Consider the following 20,110-nt stretch of genomic DNA (forward strand, 5'->3'; position numbering starts at 1 on the left):
TCTGCTCTTGGATGTATTTCTCTGGTCCACCCTCTGCTCGTCTTTGGTTTTCACCGCAGAGCCAGGCAGTGAAGGGGTCAGACTTCAGAAATGCGTAGCAGGACCCAGGGGGAGGAGCTGGGGCCTGAGGCGCCCCCTACTGTCCAGGGAGAGCAGGATGTCTGGGGATCCTGCTTGTGGATTGGAGGATGCTTGTGGATTGACATAGATGTCTGCACAGGGCAAGTCAGAGGGCATCAGAAGGAACGGGACCCTTTCTCTAGCAAGAAAGTGGAAGATGGACAGGATTCTTCAAAAGCAAGAAACGGAAACGAGGAAATTACCTAGTACCTGGCTAATTTTTCCCAAATTTTTTTGGTGGTTTTGTTTTGTTTTCTTCTTTGTCATGGTGTTATCAGTTCTTGGCCTTTAGGCTAAGATCAAGGGTAGCATCTTTGTCACAGTGTTAGCCATTGAATATAGGGCAAGTCAGATTTTCTGGGAAGTAGATTAAGAGATTTGTGTGCAGAAGTTTATTAGGGAGTAGTCTAAGGATCAACACCTTGAGGGGTGAGTGGGGACAGAAGCAGGAAGGAAGCAGGATTGGGCAGAGGGAGAGTTGGACTGTAATTCACTTGCATAAGGGCCACAGCCAATCTCACAAGTTGCTCTTGAGCTGGGGTGGCTCTTCAGAGATGTCCTGAGTGGAGAAAAGAAGGCTGGGCCTTTGGACTTTAGTATGATTGGATGTAGGCTGCTGGAAAGGAACGGGCATTACCTTGGGTGAAGTGACTCTGTTGACAATTCTTGGGATAGAACTTAGCCGTGAGCTAAAAGCAGCCAACACTCCTGGTTGCTAAGAGAATGAATACTTTAGTCCTGAAAGGGGATCTTGGGTGCCATGGCACAGCATCTTCTACAGAATTCTCTGTGCCTTTTATGTTTCTGGTACCACCTGTTTATAGGGTACTAGGTCTGTGGAGATAGAATTCACTGAACTTTTAAAGCATGTTATTACTCTCTCATAGCTCAAACTCTTGGGAAGTTTGAAAGAAACACATGAATAATTAAATAATAGAAGACCAAAAAAGGTAGCGATTTTGGTAAGGTTTATTCAGTTGCAACCAACAAGACTCAGACTAGCATAAGTAAAGAGGGGATCGCTTTAAAGATACTGTTATGGGCTGAAATGTGCATCCCCCAGAATTCATGCACAGAAGTCCTAACCACAGAATGTGGGGTACCTAGAATGTGACCATTGAAGACAGTGTCTTTAAAGAAGTAATTCAGGTAAATGAGGTCATTAGGTGTAGGCCTTAACCCAATATAACTGGCGTCCTTACACAAAGAGGAAATTTGAACGCAGACATATACGAAAGGGAAATATGGCTATGTGCAAGCCAAGGAATGTCTTTTAGGAGGATCCAGCCCTGCTGACACCTTGATCTCAGACTCATCTTTAGAACCGTGAGAAAAAAACTTTTGTTTCTTAAGCCACCCAGTTTGTGGTACTTTGTTAAGGCATCTCTAGCAAACAAATGCAGCTATCTATGGAACAATAGGGAGATCAGAGTAACAAAGACATCTGGAGCTATCATAGGACAGATCTGGATGGAGACCAGAGTAGGAAGGTAGCTCGAGATTCACGATAACTCAGAAGCTCATCACGAGAGTTCAGGATCTTCATTCAGGTCCTCTGCCAGTTGTATGGCTCAACCATAGTCCATGACTTTTCTTTCTCTCCACTATACTCTGCCCAAGTTTTTCCTTATTTTCATTTCAAATTCCCAAGAATTTGAACAGATGGTCTTATCTTGTCAGGGCATAGTTCCTTGGCTATGAACTTCTTGTGTTCGGTGTGAGTGCTCTTTTGCATGTAGCGGGGAAGATGAGGATGCAGAAATGTGGCCAGCTTAGCAGAAGGGACTGTTGTAGTGGGACACAAGCCAGATTCACTGTATCTCAGGGTATTCCAGTTTATGTATGGTATCCACAGAAAATGGTACTATTTAGTCAACTCATGTAAGTATAGCTTTTTAAGAAGATCTCGGGATGAGATTTGCCTTCAAAGTCATGTTTGGAATAAAGGTAGTCCTTTGGCAAAGACACCAAAGCTCTGGACAGGTCTTTCTGTTGATTTATCAAGGGAACAAGAATTTGACCAGACCCTTTTTTTTCTTCTGGGAGACTTAGATCTAGCTGTCCTAGATCTTCGGACTTTTATATCCCCGGATAAATCTGAAGTCGCTGGTTAACTCTTTAGAATTAGTAGATTGCTTACGCATCTCTTCTTTTCCCTTTTGTTTAAATGTCTTACAAAAAATACATAGTTTATTTTGGTTCCAGTTTAGTTAGAAATAAGCTTTACTGGAAGTAGCTAAGACACCAGCTCCTTCCTCTGAAAACTGGAAGTGAAAGGAAAGTATTAAGTAGTTATCTTGCTTTTCCTGTCCAAATGGTGGTTCAGAGTAAAAAACAAACAAACAAAAAACAAAAACCAACAACAACAAAAAAAACAACCAGGGTGCTTAGTTGATGAGAGGGAAGAATTTCAGTTAATAAATGTGCTTGGACTGATGGAATTTGAAAATCACTGCTTGCAGCCCATCATAAGATCCTTGATTCGGGGGATGATTATCAGAAGTGGATAGTTTCAGATGAGAACTTGATAGAGTCTTCAGTCCGCTACCATTTGAATCCTCTGATCAATCTGAGCATCATGAAAAATAGAAAAAAGGCAGATGTGTGTCTCCTGATACGACAAAGTATGAAGCAATATTCAGTGACGTATTCAGATAAAAAAAGGTGAAACCCAAGTCTCTAAAGCTGCTTCTACTCATAGCACACAGAGAGGATAAAGAGTAAGTTTAATAATCAAATACAGAATGCAGGACATTATATAAAACAACAAACTGATGATTTCTTTATAATAAGCAAATGGTATGAGAGTAAAAAGGGATGGAAGTTCCTTTGGATGAAAAGAAACTTAAGAGACATATGTGTGGCCCTTGTTTGGTTTGTAACAAACCAACTTTATTTACTTGTCAGAGAGAGCTCAAGCAAGGAGAAGTGGAAGGTAGAGAGAGAAACAGACTTCTTGTTGGGCAGAGATCCCGATGCAGGACTTGATCCCATGACCCTGGGATCATGACCTGAGCTGAAAGCAGACGCTTAATCAAATGAGCCACCCAGGTGTGTAACAAACCCAACTTTAAAACGACATTTTGATACAGTCAAGGATATTTGATAATGAACTGGGTATTAGATAGTATCAAGGAATTATTCTTAGTCTTGATAGGTGTGATAATGGCATCGAGTTATTGAAGAAAATGTCCTCTTTTTCATTTCTTCTCTTTGTTGTTATTTTTTAAAGTTCAGGCATAATTGACATATGCTGTTATATTAGTTTCAGGTGTACAACAGAGTGATGTGACATTTTTACATCATGCAGAATGGTCACCACAGTAAGTCTGATTATTATCTGTCACCTTACAAAGTTAACACAATATTATCGACTGCATTTCCTGTGCTTTATGTTATATCCCCATGACTTTTTCATAGCTGGAAGTTTGTACATCTTGTTTTTCACTCGTTTTGCCCCCTACCTACCCAAATCCTCCTCCTCTCTGGCTACCACCAATTTGTTTTATATCTTTGAGTCTGGATTTAGTTCTGTTTTGTTTGTATGTTTATCTTTTATTTTCCACATATGAGTGAAGTCTTGTGGTATATGTCTTTGACTTACAATTAGCATAATGCCTTCAGAGTTTATCCAAGTTGTCATGGATAAAATTTCACTCTTTTTATGGCTGCATAGTATTCCATTAGATAGATAGATAGACAGACAGATAATCACATCTTCTTTATCCATTTATCCATCAATGAACACTTAGATTATTTCCATATTTTGGCTGCTGTAAATAATGCTGCAGTGAACATAGGAGTACATATGTCTTTTCAAGTTAGTGTTTTTGTTTTCTTCAAAATACCCAGTAGCAGAATTGCTGGATCATACGGTAGCTCTTATTTTTAATTTTTTTGAGGAACCTCCATACTGTTTTCCATAGTGGCTGCACCAGTTTACATTCTTACCAACAGTCCACAAGAGTTCCCTTTTCATATCCTCACCAGCAGTTGTTATTTTTTTCTCTTTTTGATATTAGTCATTCTGATAGGTATGAGGTGGTAGTTCACTGTGGTTGTCATTTGCATTTCCCTGATCATGAATGATGTTGAGCATGTTTTTATGTGCCCATTGGCTAGCTGCATGTTTTCTTTGGAAAAATGTCTGTTCAGGTTCTCTGCCAATTTTTAAATTGGATTGTTAGGTTTTTGTTGTTGTTGTTGGAGTTCTTTATATATTTTGGATATTGACCCCTTATCAGATATGTGATTTGCAAGTATCTTTTCCCTTTCAGTAGGTTGCTTTTTTTGTTTTTTTGATGGTTTCCCTTATTGTGGACAAGCATTTTTTAAAAAAATGTAGTCCTATTTGTTTTGTTTTTGTTTCCCTTGCCTTTGAATTGAGGTCCAAAAAAATATTGCTAAAACTGATGTCAAGGAGCTTACTGTCCATGTTTTCTTCTAGGAGTTTTATGGTTTGGGGTCTTACTCAAGTCTCTAAACCATTTTGTGTTAATTTTTAGATATGGTATAAGATAATGGTTCAGTTTCATTCTTTTGCTTGTAGTTGTCCAGTTTTCCCAGCACCATGTATTGAAGAAATTGTTCTTTTCTCATTGTCTATTTGGGCCTCCTTTATTGTAAATGACTATACATACGTGGGTTTATTTCTGGACTCTCTGTTCTGTTCCATTGATCTATGTGTCTGTTTTATACCAATACCATGCTGTTTTGATTACCTTAGCTTTGTGGTATGGTGTGAAATCAGAAAGTGTGATACCTCTGGTTTTGTTCTTTTTTCTCAAGATTGTTTTGGTTATTTGGGGGATCTTTTGTGATTCCATACCTATTTTAGAATTACACTATTTTTTCAAGGAATGACGTTGGGATTTTGTTAGGGATTGCATTGAATCTGTAGATTGGTTCGGGTAGTACGAACATTTTAGTAACATTAATTCTTTCAATTCATGAGCACAGAATATCTCATTTCTTTGTGTCTTCAGTTTCTTTAATCAGTGTCTTACAGTTTTCAGGTTATAGGCTTTCACCTACTTCAGTTAAATTTATTTTATACTTTCTGATGGGATTGTAAATGGGATTGTTTTCTTGAATTGTTTGTGATAGTTTGCTATTAGTTATAAGGAACAAATTTTTATATATTAATTTTGTACTCTTAATTTTATTGCATTCATTTATTAGTTCTAGCAGGTTTTTAGTGGAGTCTTTAGGGTTTTCTATAGATAGGATCACATCATCTGCAAATAGTGGCAGTTTTACTTCTTTACTAATTTGGATGCCTTTTATTTCTTTTTCTTGTTGGATTGCTGTGGCTAGGACTTCCAGTACAATGTTAAATGAAGTGGGGAGAGAGTCTGTTAATAATTTGCTTTATGTATTTTGGTGCTCTTGTTTTATTTGCATATATATTTATAAATGTTATATCTTCTAGCTGGGTATCATTATGTAGTGCTCCTCTTTCTCCTGTTATAGTATTTGTTTCAAAGTCTTTTTTGTCTGAAATGAGTATAGCTACATCCGTTTTCTCTTGGTTTCCATATCCATTGAATATCTTTTTTCATACCTTTACTTTTAGTCTGTGTGTGTCCTAACTTTTGAAGTGAGTCACTTGTAGGCAGTATATGAATGCATCTTGTTTTATTTTTTTTTAGTGCACTCAGCCATTCTCTGTCTTTTGATTGAAGATTTTAGTCCACTCACATTTACATTACATTACATTACAATAAGTATAAATACTTATTGCCATTTTGTTAACTGTTTTCTGGATGTTTTTATAGTTTCTCTGTTTCTTTATTCTTTTCTTTCTGTCTTCCCTCTGGCTTGACAACTCTCTTTAGTGTTATATTTATATGATTCCTTTCTAATTTTCTTCTGTGCATCTACTCTAAGTTTCTGCTTGGTGGTTAGGTTCACATATGTAATCATTTGTGTGTAAAAATCTATTTTAAATTGGTAATAACTTAAATTTGGACACATTCTAAAACTACATTTTTAAACTCCCCATCCCCCCTAGATTTTGCTTTTTGTTTGTTTATTTTGTTTTTAAGATTTTATTTATTTATTTGACAGAGATCACAAGTAGGTGGAGAGTCAGGGATTGGTGGGGGGGGGAGCAGGCTCCCTGCTGAGCAGAGAGCCAGATTCAAGGCTTGATCCCAGGACCCTGAGACCATGACCTGAGCCAAAGGCAGAGGCTTAACCCACTGAGCCACCCAGGACCCCTGCATTTTGTTTTTGATGTCTCTTTTTACATCTTTTTATTTTATGTATTCCTTAATTATTGTAGTTTTTGTTAATTTTACAATTTCTGCCTTTCAACCTTATTAGTAGCTTTGTAAGTGAATAATCCACTACCTTTACTACGTATTTACCTTTTCAGTAATTTTTTTTTTGTATGTTTCTTGTTATTAATTAGTGCTATATCTGTTTAGTTTAAGCCTTTTACTATTTCTTCTAAGAGTAGTTTACTAGCCTTTGGCTTTTGCTTATCTGGAAGATTCTTTATCTCCAAATCTGAGAGATAACCTTGCCTGGTAGAGTATTCTCAGGGTATTCGTGGAAATTTTTTCCTTTCAGCACTTTGAATATGTCATGCTACCCTCTTTTGACTTGCAAAGTTTTTGCTGAGAAATCTGCTGATAGGATTATGGAATTTCCCTATATGTAACAGTTTGTTTTTGTGCTTTTAATATTCTCTCTTTACCTTTAACTTCTGACATTTTAATTATAATGTATTTTGGTTTGGTTTTCTTTGGTTTCATCTTATTTGTAACTCTGGACTTCCTGGACCTGCATTGCCTGTTTTTTGTTTTCTTTAGGGACGTTTTTAGCCATTATTTTCTTCAAATAAGTTTTCTGTCCCTTTATCTCCCTGTTTTCCTTTTGGGACTCCTATAATGTGGATTTTGAGAGAGAGAGAGAGAGAGTTTAAGCAGGGGGAGGGCCAGAGGGAGAGGAAGAGAGAGAATCCCAAGCAGACTTTGTACTGAGTGCAGAGCCTGATGTGGGACTTGATCCCAAGACCCTGATATCATGAACTGAACCAATCTTGTTAAAATTCTCACTGTGTTCACCCATTCTCTTGAGTTAGGCAAGCATCTTTATGACCATTACATTAAATTATTTTATCAGATAGTTTACTTACTCAGTATCAGCAAGGCCTTTTTCTGAAGTATTGTCTTATTCTCTCATTTGGAACATATTTCTGTTTCCTCACTTTATTTGACTCTCTGTGTTTGTTTCTGTATAGTAGGCAAACATCTACCTCTCTCAGTCTCGAAGGAATGGCCTTATATAAGTATCCTTTTCATTCAACCTTGCTTTAGCTATCGGTTGTCTCTGAGCCTTTATGATTGCCTAAGCTACCTGAATTGTTTTTGATGTTCTTCCATTGTAGAGAGTGTGCCAAGACCTGTTTGTAATCAAAGCACCTGCTGATTGGAATCTAGACTCTCAGGCAGCTGCTTCAAGTATGCAAATATGTATAGTCCTGTGGGACCTCAGCTGTAATCCTAGCTGATCTTTAGATTAGTAGATTGGTGAGGGGGGGGGGGTCCCCTGGGTGACAGTTGCAAAAATTGGGGCTTCAGATGAGTATATAGGCTCCTTTCTGGGAAATCTCCTTGACTCTAGTGAAGCTAACAGGGTGTACAAGGATGATGTCTCCCTGCTTGTGTTCCCTGGGACCACTCCTTCGGGAAACCTGCCTACCCTGCAGGCTGAAGCTTCAGGCTAAGTGAATGGGTTTTATTCACGGAGAGACTGGAGTTGTGTTTCAGTGTGCTGTCTGTGTAGTGCCCTGGGGGTCGGAGCCTGCCCAGAACCACCTTTCCAGTTGTTATACAGTTCTATGGAGCTTTAGAACACCAGTCCTCTTGGTCACCAGGGCCAATCAAGGGTGTCTCTTGTGTGAATTGCATGTATCTGCTGGCTTTATTGAGTCAGTTGGAGAGTGTAGGGGCAGGGCACGGTCACTGGCTTCAGAAAGGCAGTGGGGAAAATGCCTTAACGGCATTTTGCATCTGTGGGCTTCAGTGATTCACTGGAAGTGCCTTTTCAGTTTGCCCCCTTTGGCTTTGGGCTGGCAGCAGGAGAATGCCACGACTGTTCACAGTCACCAGCCCCAATCAGGGCAGGAGAGTGTTGCGTTTGCCCACACTCACAGTCTTAGAGAGTGGGAGAGCTCTGTGATCTTGCCTGCCCCAGGCAGGGAGCCAACGGAACATTTCTCCTGCCCTCACTTGCCAGCCTTAGCAAGTGCTGTGACTTCTTGCCCTGACCTGTGCCAGCAAAGCAGCAGGAGGATACTGCATCCATTCTCACCTGCCTGTGCTAGCAGTAGTGGCCAGTAGTGCTCTGGTGAGCATCTCTGCTGTCTCCCACTCCTCCAGCCAATGCCCCGAGATTAGCAAATGAATCTCTGTCACATATAGCATAGGCACTTTTCAGATTTGTGTCTCAGGGCCCCCAAGATTACATGTGAGCCCTCTGAGAGGGGAATCTAAGTTTCCTCTAACACTTTGGGAACCCCAGCCATACCCTCACTGGTTTTCCAAGGCAGATGTTTTGGAGGCTTTTGTCTTCCTGTGGATAGCAGGGGTAGATTGCCAGGTATGGGGCACCAACCTCTCCCTTGCCCTGAGAGGAGTGCCTGTTTGGCGAGATCCCTCCCTGTTGTCTATCACCATGCCAGGGGTGGGGTTGTTTATGAGACCATATCTCTATCTCTCCTGCATATCTTGATTGCTCCTTTTATCCATTTTTGAGAGCAGTTCATCTAGTTTTCAGGTCTTCTGTAGAGGGAAGTGATTTGTATGTTGTAGCTTTAGATTTGTTGTGTCCATGGGAGGAGGGGAGTTTAGGATCTTTCAGTGCTGCTGTCTTGGACACTCTCCAGAAAATGTTCCTTTTTAAAGAGTTGGAACTTATGAGTCCTTTTTAAATCTAAGCTAATTTTTATTTTCACTTTTTATTATTACTATTTTTAAAAAGATATTTATGTATTTATTTATTTATTTGACAGAGAGAGGGAGAGAACAGCAAGAGAGGGAATACAAGCAGGGGGAGTGGGAGTGGGAGAGGGAGAAGCAGGTTACCCTCTTCTACACCCCCCTCTCCGCCAGTCAGGGAGCCTGATGTGGGGCTCTATCCCAGGATCTTGGGACCATGACCTGAGCCAAAGGCAGACGCTTAATGACTGATACACTCAGGTGCCCCTGATTTTTTTTTTTTTTTTAGATTATACTGGACAGATGCACTCTGGTTCTCAACCCACAATGACTATTCTTTGGTTTTCATGGGGACGGCTTTAAGATCTTAAGCAAGTCACTTTGTTCCTAAGGCCTGTGTTTTCCTATTCTGTGAAGGCATTGCAATCAGTTGATCTCAGGTTCTTTACAGATGTAACACTGAATTATACATGGCTAATTTATCTGTTTATTTATTTACCTTTGTCTATGCCCCAGCTGTCCCTCTACAATTATTTTCTTATTTTTGGTGTAGCAGTCAGCGGACATGTTGGTGTGCCATTTTACTGCTCCCTTTCTTCTCAGGTAAGGAAGTGCCAAGGACTTGGAAGCCTCTAGAGACTAGATGCCAGTGGCACTCCAGAGACTTCCTGAGATGGCTCTGGGAGCTTTCTTCCTTTCTCATTCTGCTCTGTTTCCAGGTCTTAGATTCTGTATTCCCAGATCATTACCCTAGTAACATTAGAATGCTCTTTAAGTACCTGTGCTCTGCACGCTAACTGCTGGTTTGGAAAAGGGGCAGTGTGATGGTAGTGATAGGAGCTTTATCACTTGCACGTAGCTGTGGCCAACTTAGAACTTTTACATCTTTGCAAAATAAAAATAATGATACCCTACAAGATTTTTGTAAAAATTAAATGAGATAAAGTCAGAGTTCTTAGGGGGTGCCTGGGTGGCTTAGTCAGCTAAGTGGCTGTCTTTGGTCTGGGTCGTGATCCCCAGGGTCCTGGGATCGAACCCCACAGTGGGGAGTCTGCTTGTCCCTCTCCCTCTGTCTTCTCCCCCTGCTTGTGTGATTGAGAGCTCGCTCTCTTTCTTTCTCTCTCAAATAAATAGAGTCTTTTATTTAAAAAAAAAAAAAAAAAAAAAAAAAAAAAAGAAAGTACTTAGCTTGGGTTTGGCCTATTTAAGGATGCAATAATAAATAGTAGCTGCAGTTTTTATTGTTGTTATTAAACTAATATCTCCCTTTTAAGTGCTAACTTAATTCTGGACAAACAACTCATCTCTGTGATGGCTTAGATTAATGTTGATGGTACCTGTGGATAAGAATGTCTCAGCATTGGCTCTATTGGCATTTTGGGCTGGATGATTTTTTATTGTGGGGTGCTGTCCTGGGTATTGTAGGATGTTAAGAAGCATCTCTGGCCTTTATTTTACTGGCGGTCAGGAGTACTACCACCTCCTGTCGTGAGTATTGCCAGATGTCCCCTGGGGGGCTGAATCACCTTCAGTTGGAAACCACTGTGGAAAGTGGGGATGCCACTTCAGGGATACAGTCTTCTCTTGAGCATCTGAGAATAAAACAGGGACAGCAGTAGATTTGCAAGTATTTGTAGCTTTTTGTCTGTATTTCCAGGAAGAGCAAATGGATTCTGTTGTCTCTTTTATAATTCAACCCATGAGATTGATGTATTATATTGGAAAATGAATAAATCCCCTTACAAAACTATCTTTTAAAGAATCATTGCTTACTCTGGCATTTTGCCTTTTCTGTCACCGCCACAATAGACCCTAGGCCTGTTAAAAGTTCTTGAACTTGTACAAGACATTTTTAGTCCACCTTTAGTTCCACTAACCAGTGTGTTCTAGCATTAGTCCATAAACTTGGCATCCATTATTTCAGGGCTAAGCCCTGGACAACTTTTTAGAGACCCCTTTTCCTCTTCCCAGCATACTCTATATAGTTTCCCTCTTCCGTAGTCACCTTTTCCACGGGACTGATCCTGTTCTGAGCGCCATCCTACTTGGCCAGGGCCCTGCAGCCTGCGCATCAGTCAGTCCCTCTTTGCAAGAGCTGTTGGTCTTGTTCTTTTGATCGCTAAGAGAAAAAATATTTCCCTTTTTCTGTTGTTTACTTGTTCTCATGCTAAAGGAATTCTTGCTGTGGTTTTGACAAATGGTTTTCTATCGTCTATAGCTCTCATTTTTTTTTTCAGAAAATAAGATTTGATGCTTTCTGTTTGCAAGTCTCTATATTATGCTGCTAGAAGGTCAAGAACATGAATAGGATAACTGGGTATTTTCTCAAGGATGTTCTTATCTATTCAGGAAAAGTAAAGTTGGATATACCTAAATAATTACAAGTGGAGCTAGGAGTATAGTAAGTGCAAATAACCAGGAAAAAGGGCAGTGTTATGTTGGCATAGTATAAAGACGAACCTTTAGTAGAGCCTTCTAACAGTGAGTGGAGGTAATCTGGTATAGTGAAAAGGGCCAGATCTTTGGAGTCAGACGGTCAAATGTTAGCTATGTGATCTTTGGCAAGAGATCTGAGCCTCAGTTGTGTTTATTGTGTGTGTGTGTGTGTGTGTGTGTGTGTGTGTTTTGATTGGTGAAAGCAGAATTAGTAATCCCTTCTTGAATTGTTAGGAACTAAGTAAGATAATATATAAAGTGATAACAGGATACCTGGGTGGCACAGTCAGTTAAGCATTTGAGTCTTGGTTTTGGTTCAGGTTGTCATTTCAGGGTGATGAGGTTGAGCCCTGCATTGGGCTTCGTGCTCAGCACAGAGTCTGCTTGGGACTCTTTCTCCCTCTTCCTCTGCCTCTCCCCTTTACCCCACTCTCATGGATGTACTTATACTCTTTCTCTAAAATAAAGAAATCCCTTTTTTTTTTTTTTAAAGGTTTTATTTATTCATTTGACAGAGAGACAGAGCACACAGCAGGGAGAGTGACAGGCAGAGGGAGAGGGAGAAGCAGGCTCCCCACTGAGCAGGGACCCCAGTGCGAGGCTCCAGGACATGAGGATCATGACCTGAGCTGAAGGCAGATGCTTCAGCTGAGCACTGAGCCACCCAGGTGCCCTAAAATAAATAAATCTTTAAAAAGAGAAATAAATAAAGTGATCAGTGTACTAGCTAATACGGAGGAGGCATAAAGTAAATATAAATTCCTGCTACAGAGATGAGGTAAAGATGCCATGTCACCCAGAGAGTCCCCCTTAGGCAGGTATTTCACAGGCAATGTGACTTTGCACAAGTCCTCTCAATTTGGGGCCTTAGTTTTTTAGCTTCAGAAATTCAAGGTTTGTCAGATCACCTAGAATACATCAAGTTCAAGAGACGGATTCACTAAATTTTAAGAGACCTGTGTATGAGCCAGAATGTTTATTTGCATTGAGGGCTATTCCTTTCTGTTATTTGGAATTTTCCTTTTTCCTAACCAGGACACATCTTGTTGATTTGAGTAGGGACAAATTAGTAAGTGGGTGGTGGTTTGAAGAGACTTAGATCTGAATAAATGGAAGTGGTTAATCTCATCTCATGAGCATTTCACTTATGAGGATGAAATATCCCTTCTTTATGAAAACTAGGTGAAAGAGTGCTTCTCCACAACAGAACGTATTTTTCTAAATAAATGTGACGTTTATATTCATCAAACTCAGAGTCTTTTTCCCCTTAATGGCCTAGGGTCTGATGAACTTGTATAGTTATCCGGCTTTTGCTGCCTTGGATTCCATGCTGACCTTTCCCTTCGGATTATGGTCAGGGCCTTGTGCTGTTGATTAGATTTAAGCTTTTCACTTAACGATTTCACGCCTCTTACGTTGCTTTGACCTTATACCCAGATCTCCAAGTTCAGCTTATTAAAACACAGAGGCATGTATTTCCTAACATTTTGGGAGGTTCTTTTTACAGACACTTACCTCATTCCATCTCGTGCATTATGTGTCAATTTTTCTGCTAAGTGTCCATTTTTTTGGAGCGTCCTGGTGGGAAAGGGGGACGGTGCCTTGTAGTGGAAATAGGTGCATTTTACGTTCCCAGCAGTTACTCACTTAGTTGATTTTCCAGTGCTGCTGTGTGAAGAAGGGTAAGGATTATCTACTGGATCTGTTCAATATAAGTAGACCTAGGCCTTGATTTGAGAGTTCTGTCAGGGAACTTGGAAGGTGCCTTTCAACAATTTATTTCCTGATCCTAAAACCTTTGCTCTCCTTGTTGGATTTCTTGGCTCTAGTATCTAGATCCATTGTCTTTTCTCACAACGTTATCTTTTATACTTAGAATCTCACATGTTTAGTGAGTTTATCTTTTGTCAGTTTTGTTAGTTATGTTCATGTGTCCCTGCTTGCCATTCTGTAGTGTTGTTGTCTGAAAAAAAATCCTGAGGAAAGTTATTAGCATGAATAGTGTCCCTTTGAGAATAAATTGTTATCATTCTTTGAATCCTGCTGGTACTTTGTATCATTTTTTCATTTAGAGAATTAATTTTTTTTCAAAGTTATCATTTTCATATGTACGGAAAGCTTTTTAATGGCCCAGATTTAATTTACGTATCTTTAAGTAATTATCTTCACAGTTATTAATGAAAATTTTCCATTTAAAGCAATGATTTTATTGGTATTTAATGAAATTTGAGCAAGGATTGTATGTCCACTTTTTGTTGTGCTTTCCACTGTCTTGCCAAACTTCTACCAATTATATTTTTAACTATCATTTGCCTAGTAATACAGAGAATCCTGTTTTTATTTTAATCAGCTTGTTATGAAATCCATAAATTAAGTCAGCATTGGCCAGTGTCTGATCCCACGTTTGTTCGTTCTTTTTTTTTTTTAAGATTTTATTTATTGCAACAGAGAGAGCACAGCAGGGTGAGCAGCAGGTAGAGGGAGAAGCAGGCTCCCCACTGATCTGAGAAGGGAGCCCAATTTGTGTCTCAGTCCCAGGACACCGAAATCATGAGCGGAAGGCAGGGGCTTAACAAATTAAACCACTCACGCTCCCCTCAGATCCCATGTTCTTAACCACTCTTTGTATACCTGCCGAGGAAAAGGACACAGGTAAAGCACCCATAGATTTCTTACATGAAGACATATTCTTAGACCACTCTTCAGTCAGGAAATTGTGAGTTGGAGATGTCTTTAATAAACACCTTCCCTTAACCCCAGGACACCTGAGAGTACAACCATGAAGTGCTTTCAGTGGGTGGGGGAAAGGCTCAGAGGGCATTCTTCTCTGAATATCTCTATTTAAACTCCTCCTCCCTCCATTTAATCCTCAACTACTAAATGCTGGTGAGTTTTAGCTTTCTAGCTCCTTAGGCCACACCCTTCCCTGACTCTATAGAAGGTACCCTTTAAAATCCGAGGCCCCAGCCATCCTTGCCTCCTGAAACTCAAACCTCGTTGATTCACTGTTTTAAAGACTAGAATACAGCAGGAGTGCCTGGGTGGCTTGGTTGGTTGAGCATCTGACCCTTGATGATTTCAGCTCAGGTCTTGATCTCAGGGTCATGAGTTCAAGCCCTGCTTTGGCCTCCATGCTGGGCATGGAGAAAGAAAAAATAAATAAATAAATGAATGAAGACTAGAATACAGTAGAAGTCATGAGATGTCAGTTATGAGATTAGGTTATGAAAAGACTGTGGCTTCCATCTTGAATGCTCTCTTTTACTTTATCTTGGTTCATTCACTCTAGGGAAAGGTAGTTGCCATGAGACAGCCCTACGGAGATGTGTGAGTGACCTTAGAAGCAGATCCTCTGGAGCCAGCGCAGACCTATGAATGAGCTTGACAGCACTCCTTTTCTAGTTGAACTTTGAGATGACTGTGGCTGATACAGCAGCAGCCCCTTGAAAAAACCTTGAGCCGGAACTACCTGGCTAAGCCCTCCCTAGTTATGGACCCCAGACGCTGTGAGAGAATCAGTGTTGGGAGTTTTCTCAGCTGTTAAGTTTTGGGGTGATTTGTTGCACAGGAATAACTAACACACTGCCCTCGGCTCTTCTTTCCTGCTGTGCTTCCACTGAAACCTCATCTTTTGACTCCTTGCTCATTCTTCAGAACCCAGTCTAGGCCCATATCGGATGATTTTCTTTTCTTTTTTTTTTAAAGATTTTATTTATTTATTTGACAGATCACAAGTAGATGGAGAGGCAGGCAGAGAGAGAGAGAGAGGGAAGCAGGCTCCCTGCTGAGCAGAGAGCCCGATATGGGACTCTATCCCAGGACCCCGGGATCACAACCCAAGCTGAAGGCAGGGGCGTTACCCACTGAACCACCCAGGTGCCCCCCATATTGGATGATTTTCATCTGGAATTCAGCAAGGGAAAACCTACTAATTTCTTTGGACTCCAGTTTCTTTCTCTGTGGAGTATGGGATTGGTTGGGCCAGGTGATCTCCAGATCTTTTTCAGCCCTAAAGTTCTGTGCTTTGGGATTTCCCCAGGCACTGTCTCCAGTTTCATCAAAAGAATGAATATAAGAAATAACAGTTGGAATCAACCAAACTTTATTAACACTGGGGATCTTGTTTTCCAGGTTGACTTGGGGATAAAAGGCAACAGACACGTTAGGCTTATGGTGACTAGCAGAAATAGCAGAACTGCATCTGTCTTGGTGACTCCTCAAAATCTCTAATCAAAACTATCAACTTCTAGGAGCACCTAGGTGGCTCAGTCGGTTAGGAATTCGACGTGATCTCCCCTCAGGTCTTGCTCGGTCATTGGGCTTCACACTGGGCATGGAGCCTATTTAAAAAACAAACAAAAGCCATCAACTTATTAGAATTTCCCGCCTTTTTTCCTCATTCTTAATTGTCACTTACTGTGGTTGTACTAACCTCAGCCACTTAAGGTAGCCCCAGGAAAATGAGAGGTAGAAGCATTACAGGGAGGAGCCCAGAGAAGTACAGACTGATGACAGCAGAAAAGTCAGTATGTGAAATGACTGACTTCTCAATCCAAGATTTATAGAAACTGATGTTTGTATATATTCCAGGATCATTGTTTTGGATGCAGTTTGACTCCCAGCTGACCACTCCTGCCAGGACCCAGAAATCCTCCACTCTACACGTCAGGGGATCACCTCTACTGCCCTGGGGAGAGAAGCAAGATGACTAAGCCTTGCACAGGGTAGACATAACTCTCTCGGTTGGTTAGTCAAGAACTGTGGAGTTAGGACCTCTCCAGGCACTGCTGGATTCACCCAGAGATTCTGAAGATAAGAGACATGGAAGATAAGAGATATGGGAAAGGGGAGGGTTCTAGAAGGTACCTACAGGATGGATTCTTACTATACACTGATCCGTCTGCCCCACTGGGAGCTTGGAGCAGATCATGGCTTCACTGATGATGGGCTTGATTCCACGCAGGTTTGCTTTCTGATAGTAGTCACTGCATGTCTGGAGATCCATAAGGGGCACTTCCAGCTCCTTCAGTATATAAGACGGCTTCATATCTGTGAGAACAAAAACAATCAGAGCTGTCTTAAAAATGCAGGAAGCAACTTTCAGCTAGGGATAGAGATTTCATGCCTCTGTTTATCAGGGATTTCAGCTCTGCTTTTAAATATTCTGCCTCCATATCAGATGGCATTCTGCTTTCCAGTTCGGGAAATAGCTGAAGGGCTGAGTTCCCTGGGTCTGAACAGGGCAGAAGGCATTTGTTCCCACTCAGATGCCACAAATAACAGAAAATCTTGTGACTCAGGAAAACCCAAAACAATAACACAGAATGACCTCATTTGGCCTTGGAATATATTGTTATATTCCATAGAATACGAAGAGGTAGTAGATCTAGCAGACTCTGAAGAATGAAGACCGTTGATTCAGTCATGAAGTTCTACTCTCCTCTCCTGACTTGAGACTTGCTGAGGAGCCTTACTTTTTTTTAATACATCTTCATGCCCGCTTCCCCTCTCCACCTAACCACATATACCACCCAGGTGCAGAGGGAAAGCTCTATTACATCTCAGACTGAGAGCTACCCTCTCCGTAAGCTCATTGTCTTGTCTTTATCACTTTGAAGGTCTTAGCACTACTGCTAAACAAGAGCAGAGGCAGACACGAATAAGCAAGAGAGATTGCAGCAGAAGTATGAAAGCAAAGGGGAGGGAACAAGGTCAAGGACAATTTGAAGTCTGTGGCGGAACAGATTAATTGCCTTGGAGAGTGCAGTATATGTGGAGCTAGGGCTGGGATAGGGAGCAGGGGTTAGAGAATGTCAGCTGAGGAAAGAGAGCTCAGAAAATCCACTTACCCTCATGTTGGTGCATTCCAGAATAGCCCCATCCAGTCACCCAGCAGGAGGTTGAGTTCTTGAGCTGTACTGCAGATGAGGGGAGGCAGATGGGCAGGACAACAGGGGTAAAAGAAACTGGGTAGGCCAGTTTTGCCACAGCGATGGCACTAGTTGTGTTTCCCTGGAGGTGAGGGTAGGGGATAATCCTGGACACAGGGATTGTCGTTGTTTTGGAGCTTGGGCGGTCAGAGACCTGAAGTGACCCTACCAACACATGGTATTTTCTGGTGTCCTTAGACCTGAAAAGAGAAGCAGAGTGGGGGGACCATGAGTTTCTTGTGACTCTGTCATGGGGTGTCCCTGAAAACCCCAGTTCTGGAGGTTGCATTTTTCCTCTGATTCTTCGTAAGCTTTTGTTCCTTCACTAAGTATTGAGCATTTCCTGAGGATATGAATGAGACTTAGACATGATCTGGCCCTCACAGGACTGGTGGATTGTGTGCATGCGTGCGTGTCTGCGCACTGCGAGTGTGTGTGAGAGAGGGGAGTGAGGAAGGGAGGGAAAGAAGATGGCCAAGCAACAGGCTAACAAGTACAGCCTTTTAAAGTGTGATAAATACTATGAAGAAAACGGGATTTTAAGTTAGAGAATAAAGGACAGGGGAAGAGTCTTTGGATTGGGCAATCAGGAAAGGTCTCACTGAAGAGATAAGTTCTCAACAGGGTCCCAAAAGACACGAGTTTCAGCCTTGAGGAGAGCTATCAGGAGAAGCATGTGAGACAGAGGGAATATAATGCAGACTGTGCAAAGACCTGGAGGGTGAGAAAGAACTTGGCAGTTTCTAGGAATCGAGGTGAACCTGGAGTAGAATGAGATGAGGTTGGGAAAATGAGCAGCTATCTGGTGATCCACAGCTTATTGGCCACAGTGAGGCAGCTGGCTTTTATTCTCTTGCCTGGGCATCCACTGAAGGATTTGAAGGAGGGAGTGACGAGATCTTACCTCTGACTTTTTGAAAAATCACTTTGTTATGTATATGAATCAAATAGCAAAACCTGTTATACTACTGCAGTGGTCTGGGGCCAGCTATACTGGAGTCAAAGTGTATTTTGGAAATAAAACTGACAGAATTGGCATATGGAGGGTGGGGGAGAGTGAGTTCATATTTCTGAGTATGGCTTGAGCAACAGGTTATGTTGTTGAATGAGACAGGGAAGATAGAAGTTGGTTTGGGGATGATGGTGGTGGTGAAATTGGAGCTCTGTCCTGCTCGTGTGACCTTTGAGGTACCAGTGAGACTTCCAGATGGAATTGGGGCAGAGCTAGAGCTTGGGGCTATTGATGTCCATGTGGGTGTTGCCAGCCAATATATGATATTTTTTTTTTTTTAAGATTTTATTTATTTATTTGACAGAGAGAGATTACAAGTAGTCAGAGAGGCAGGCAGAGAGAGAGAGGAGGAAGCAGGCTCCCTGCCGAGCAGAGAGCCCAATGCGGGACTCGATCCCAGGACCCTGAGATCATGACCTGAGCCGAAGGCAGCAGCTTAACCCACTGAGCCACCCAGGCGCCCCAATATATGATATTTTAAACCATAGGAGAGAATGAGGTCACCTGGGGTGAGTGAAGAGGGCTCAAGATTGTGCGTGCAGAGTGGTGTGAACACGTGGCATGCTGGACAGGGAGGATTCCCCCCTCAGGGAGTATCTCCTTGGGTAGCTGCTGAGTTGGGGGCACAGGGGATAACTGTTATTAGGCATTCATTTCAGTCAAAGTGATTGTCAAATATGAAGATGCCTGAAATCTTAAGAGTAGTTGTATTGACTAGAGACCTAGGGCAGGAAACATTTGGACCCTCTTCTAAGGCACAGGGTACCATATCGGGCAGTGCAAGGTAAACTCCTGTCTGCCCGTATCCCAGGACCTCCAGTCACCCGAGTCCTCTGACAGGTCTCTCTGAAGCAAGGCCCGCACTCACCGGAAGCAGCTTGCCATGGTCAGCACCCACTGCTTTGAGATGAGGGTGGCTGCACAGATGTGAAGCAGGCCCTGGCGGACGCTGACCTGCCAGGGCCACTGGCCCACGTTGGCCTCCCTGCCCGAGGCAATGCCAGATGAGACAGCAGGGCGCCCGCAGACTGCCAACAAAGAGGAGAAAGGCATGGGAGATCTGCCCAGAGACCTGCTCTTCTGCCCCCACCCCTCTCCCTCTGCACTCCTTTCCCAAACCGGTGTCCTCTCTTCAGCTTGGCACAAATGCCTGTCACTTGGTCCACCCAGTCCTGCTGCACTGGCTGGGGCCTCTTACTTGACTTCAGGAGATTCTCTGGTTCCTCCTCACTGGCGCCTAGGGAGAGAAAAGGGAGACACCCATGATGAATTCTTGTTGCCATAGGAGGTCCACAGCCCATGCCCTGAGCAGCTGTCCTGGGCTGAGCCCCTACCACTGCCTCGGACTCTCGTCACCCCAGGAACACTCCTGGGATCCCCAGCAGAAGGGGCAGCAGGAAGACACAACCAGCTGGGCCCATGTCTTTTTTTTCCCTCAGAATCAGCACTTCCTTCTTTCCGGACTCGGGCTCCCAGGGAGAGGCCAACTGGGGAGCCGCCAGAGAAGGGGGTCAACACCAGCTTCTCCTGCTTCACCTCCTCCTCTCCTTTGGTTTTCACAACACTCAGGCACTGACAGGACCAGACTTGGATGAAAGTAGAGTTTCAGGACCCAAGGGGAGGAGCTGGGGCCTGAGGCGCCCCCTGCTGTGCAGGAGAGCAGG

General features: G+C 42.2%; 1 protein-coding gene and 1 long non-coding RNA gene across 6 annotated transcripts in view; one reads left to right on the forward strand and one right to left on the reverse strand.

Annotated features, from left to right (window-relative positions):
• The window catches only part of SH3D19 (SH3 domain containing 19), a 179,792-nt gene that overhangs the window by 39,487 nt on the left and 120,195 nt on the right, over window positions 1–20,110 (forward strand). The window contains exon 1 of one of the 5 annotated variants that reach the window (XM_059175544.1): window positions 3,404–3,443. The exons of the other annotated variants lie outside the window; for them this stretch is intronic. Coding sequence (XP_059031527.1) covers window positions 3,425–3,443 — 19 coding nt within the window. The 5' untranslated portion in view covers window positions 3,404–3,424. Of the gene's footprint in view, window positions 1–3,403; window positions 3,444–20,110 lie in introns of those variants that run through there. 5 annotated transcript variants of the gene reach the window in all.
• Window positions 15,598–16,548, reverse strand: LOC131832504 (uncharacterized). The gene is made up of 3 exons (XR_009354074.1): window positions 16,390–16,548; window positions 15,937–16,191; window positions 15,598–15,844 (listed from the first exon to the last, which is right to left on the reverse strand). It is a non-coding gene; the product is annotated as an uncharacterized LOC131832504 (long non-coding RNA).

The sequence above is a fragment of the Mustela lutreola genome, chromosome 1 (genome assembly GCF_030435805.1).
Source record: "Mustela lutreola isolate mMusLut2 chromosome 1, mMusLut2.pri, whole genome shotgun sequence".
NCBI classification, from domain to species: domain Eukaryota; kingdom Metazoa; phylum Chordata; class Mammalia; order Carnivora; family Mustelidae; genus Mustela; species Mustela lutreola.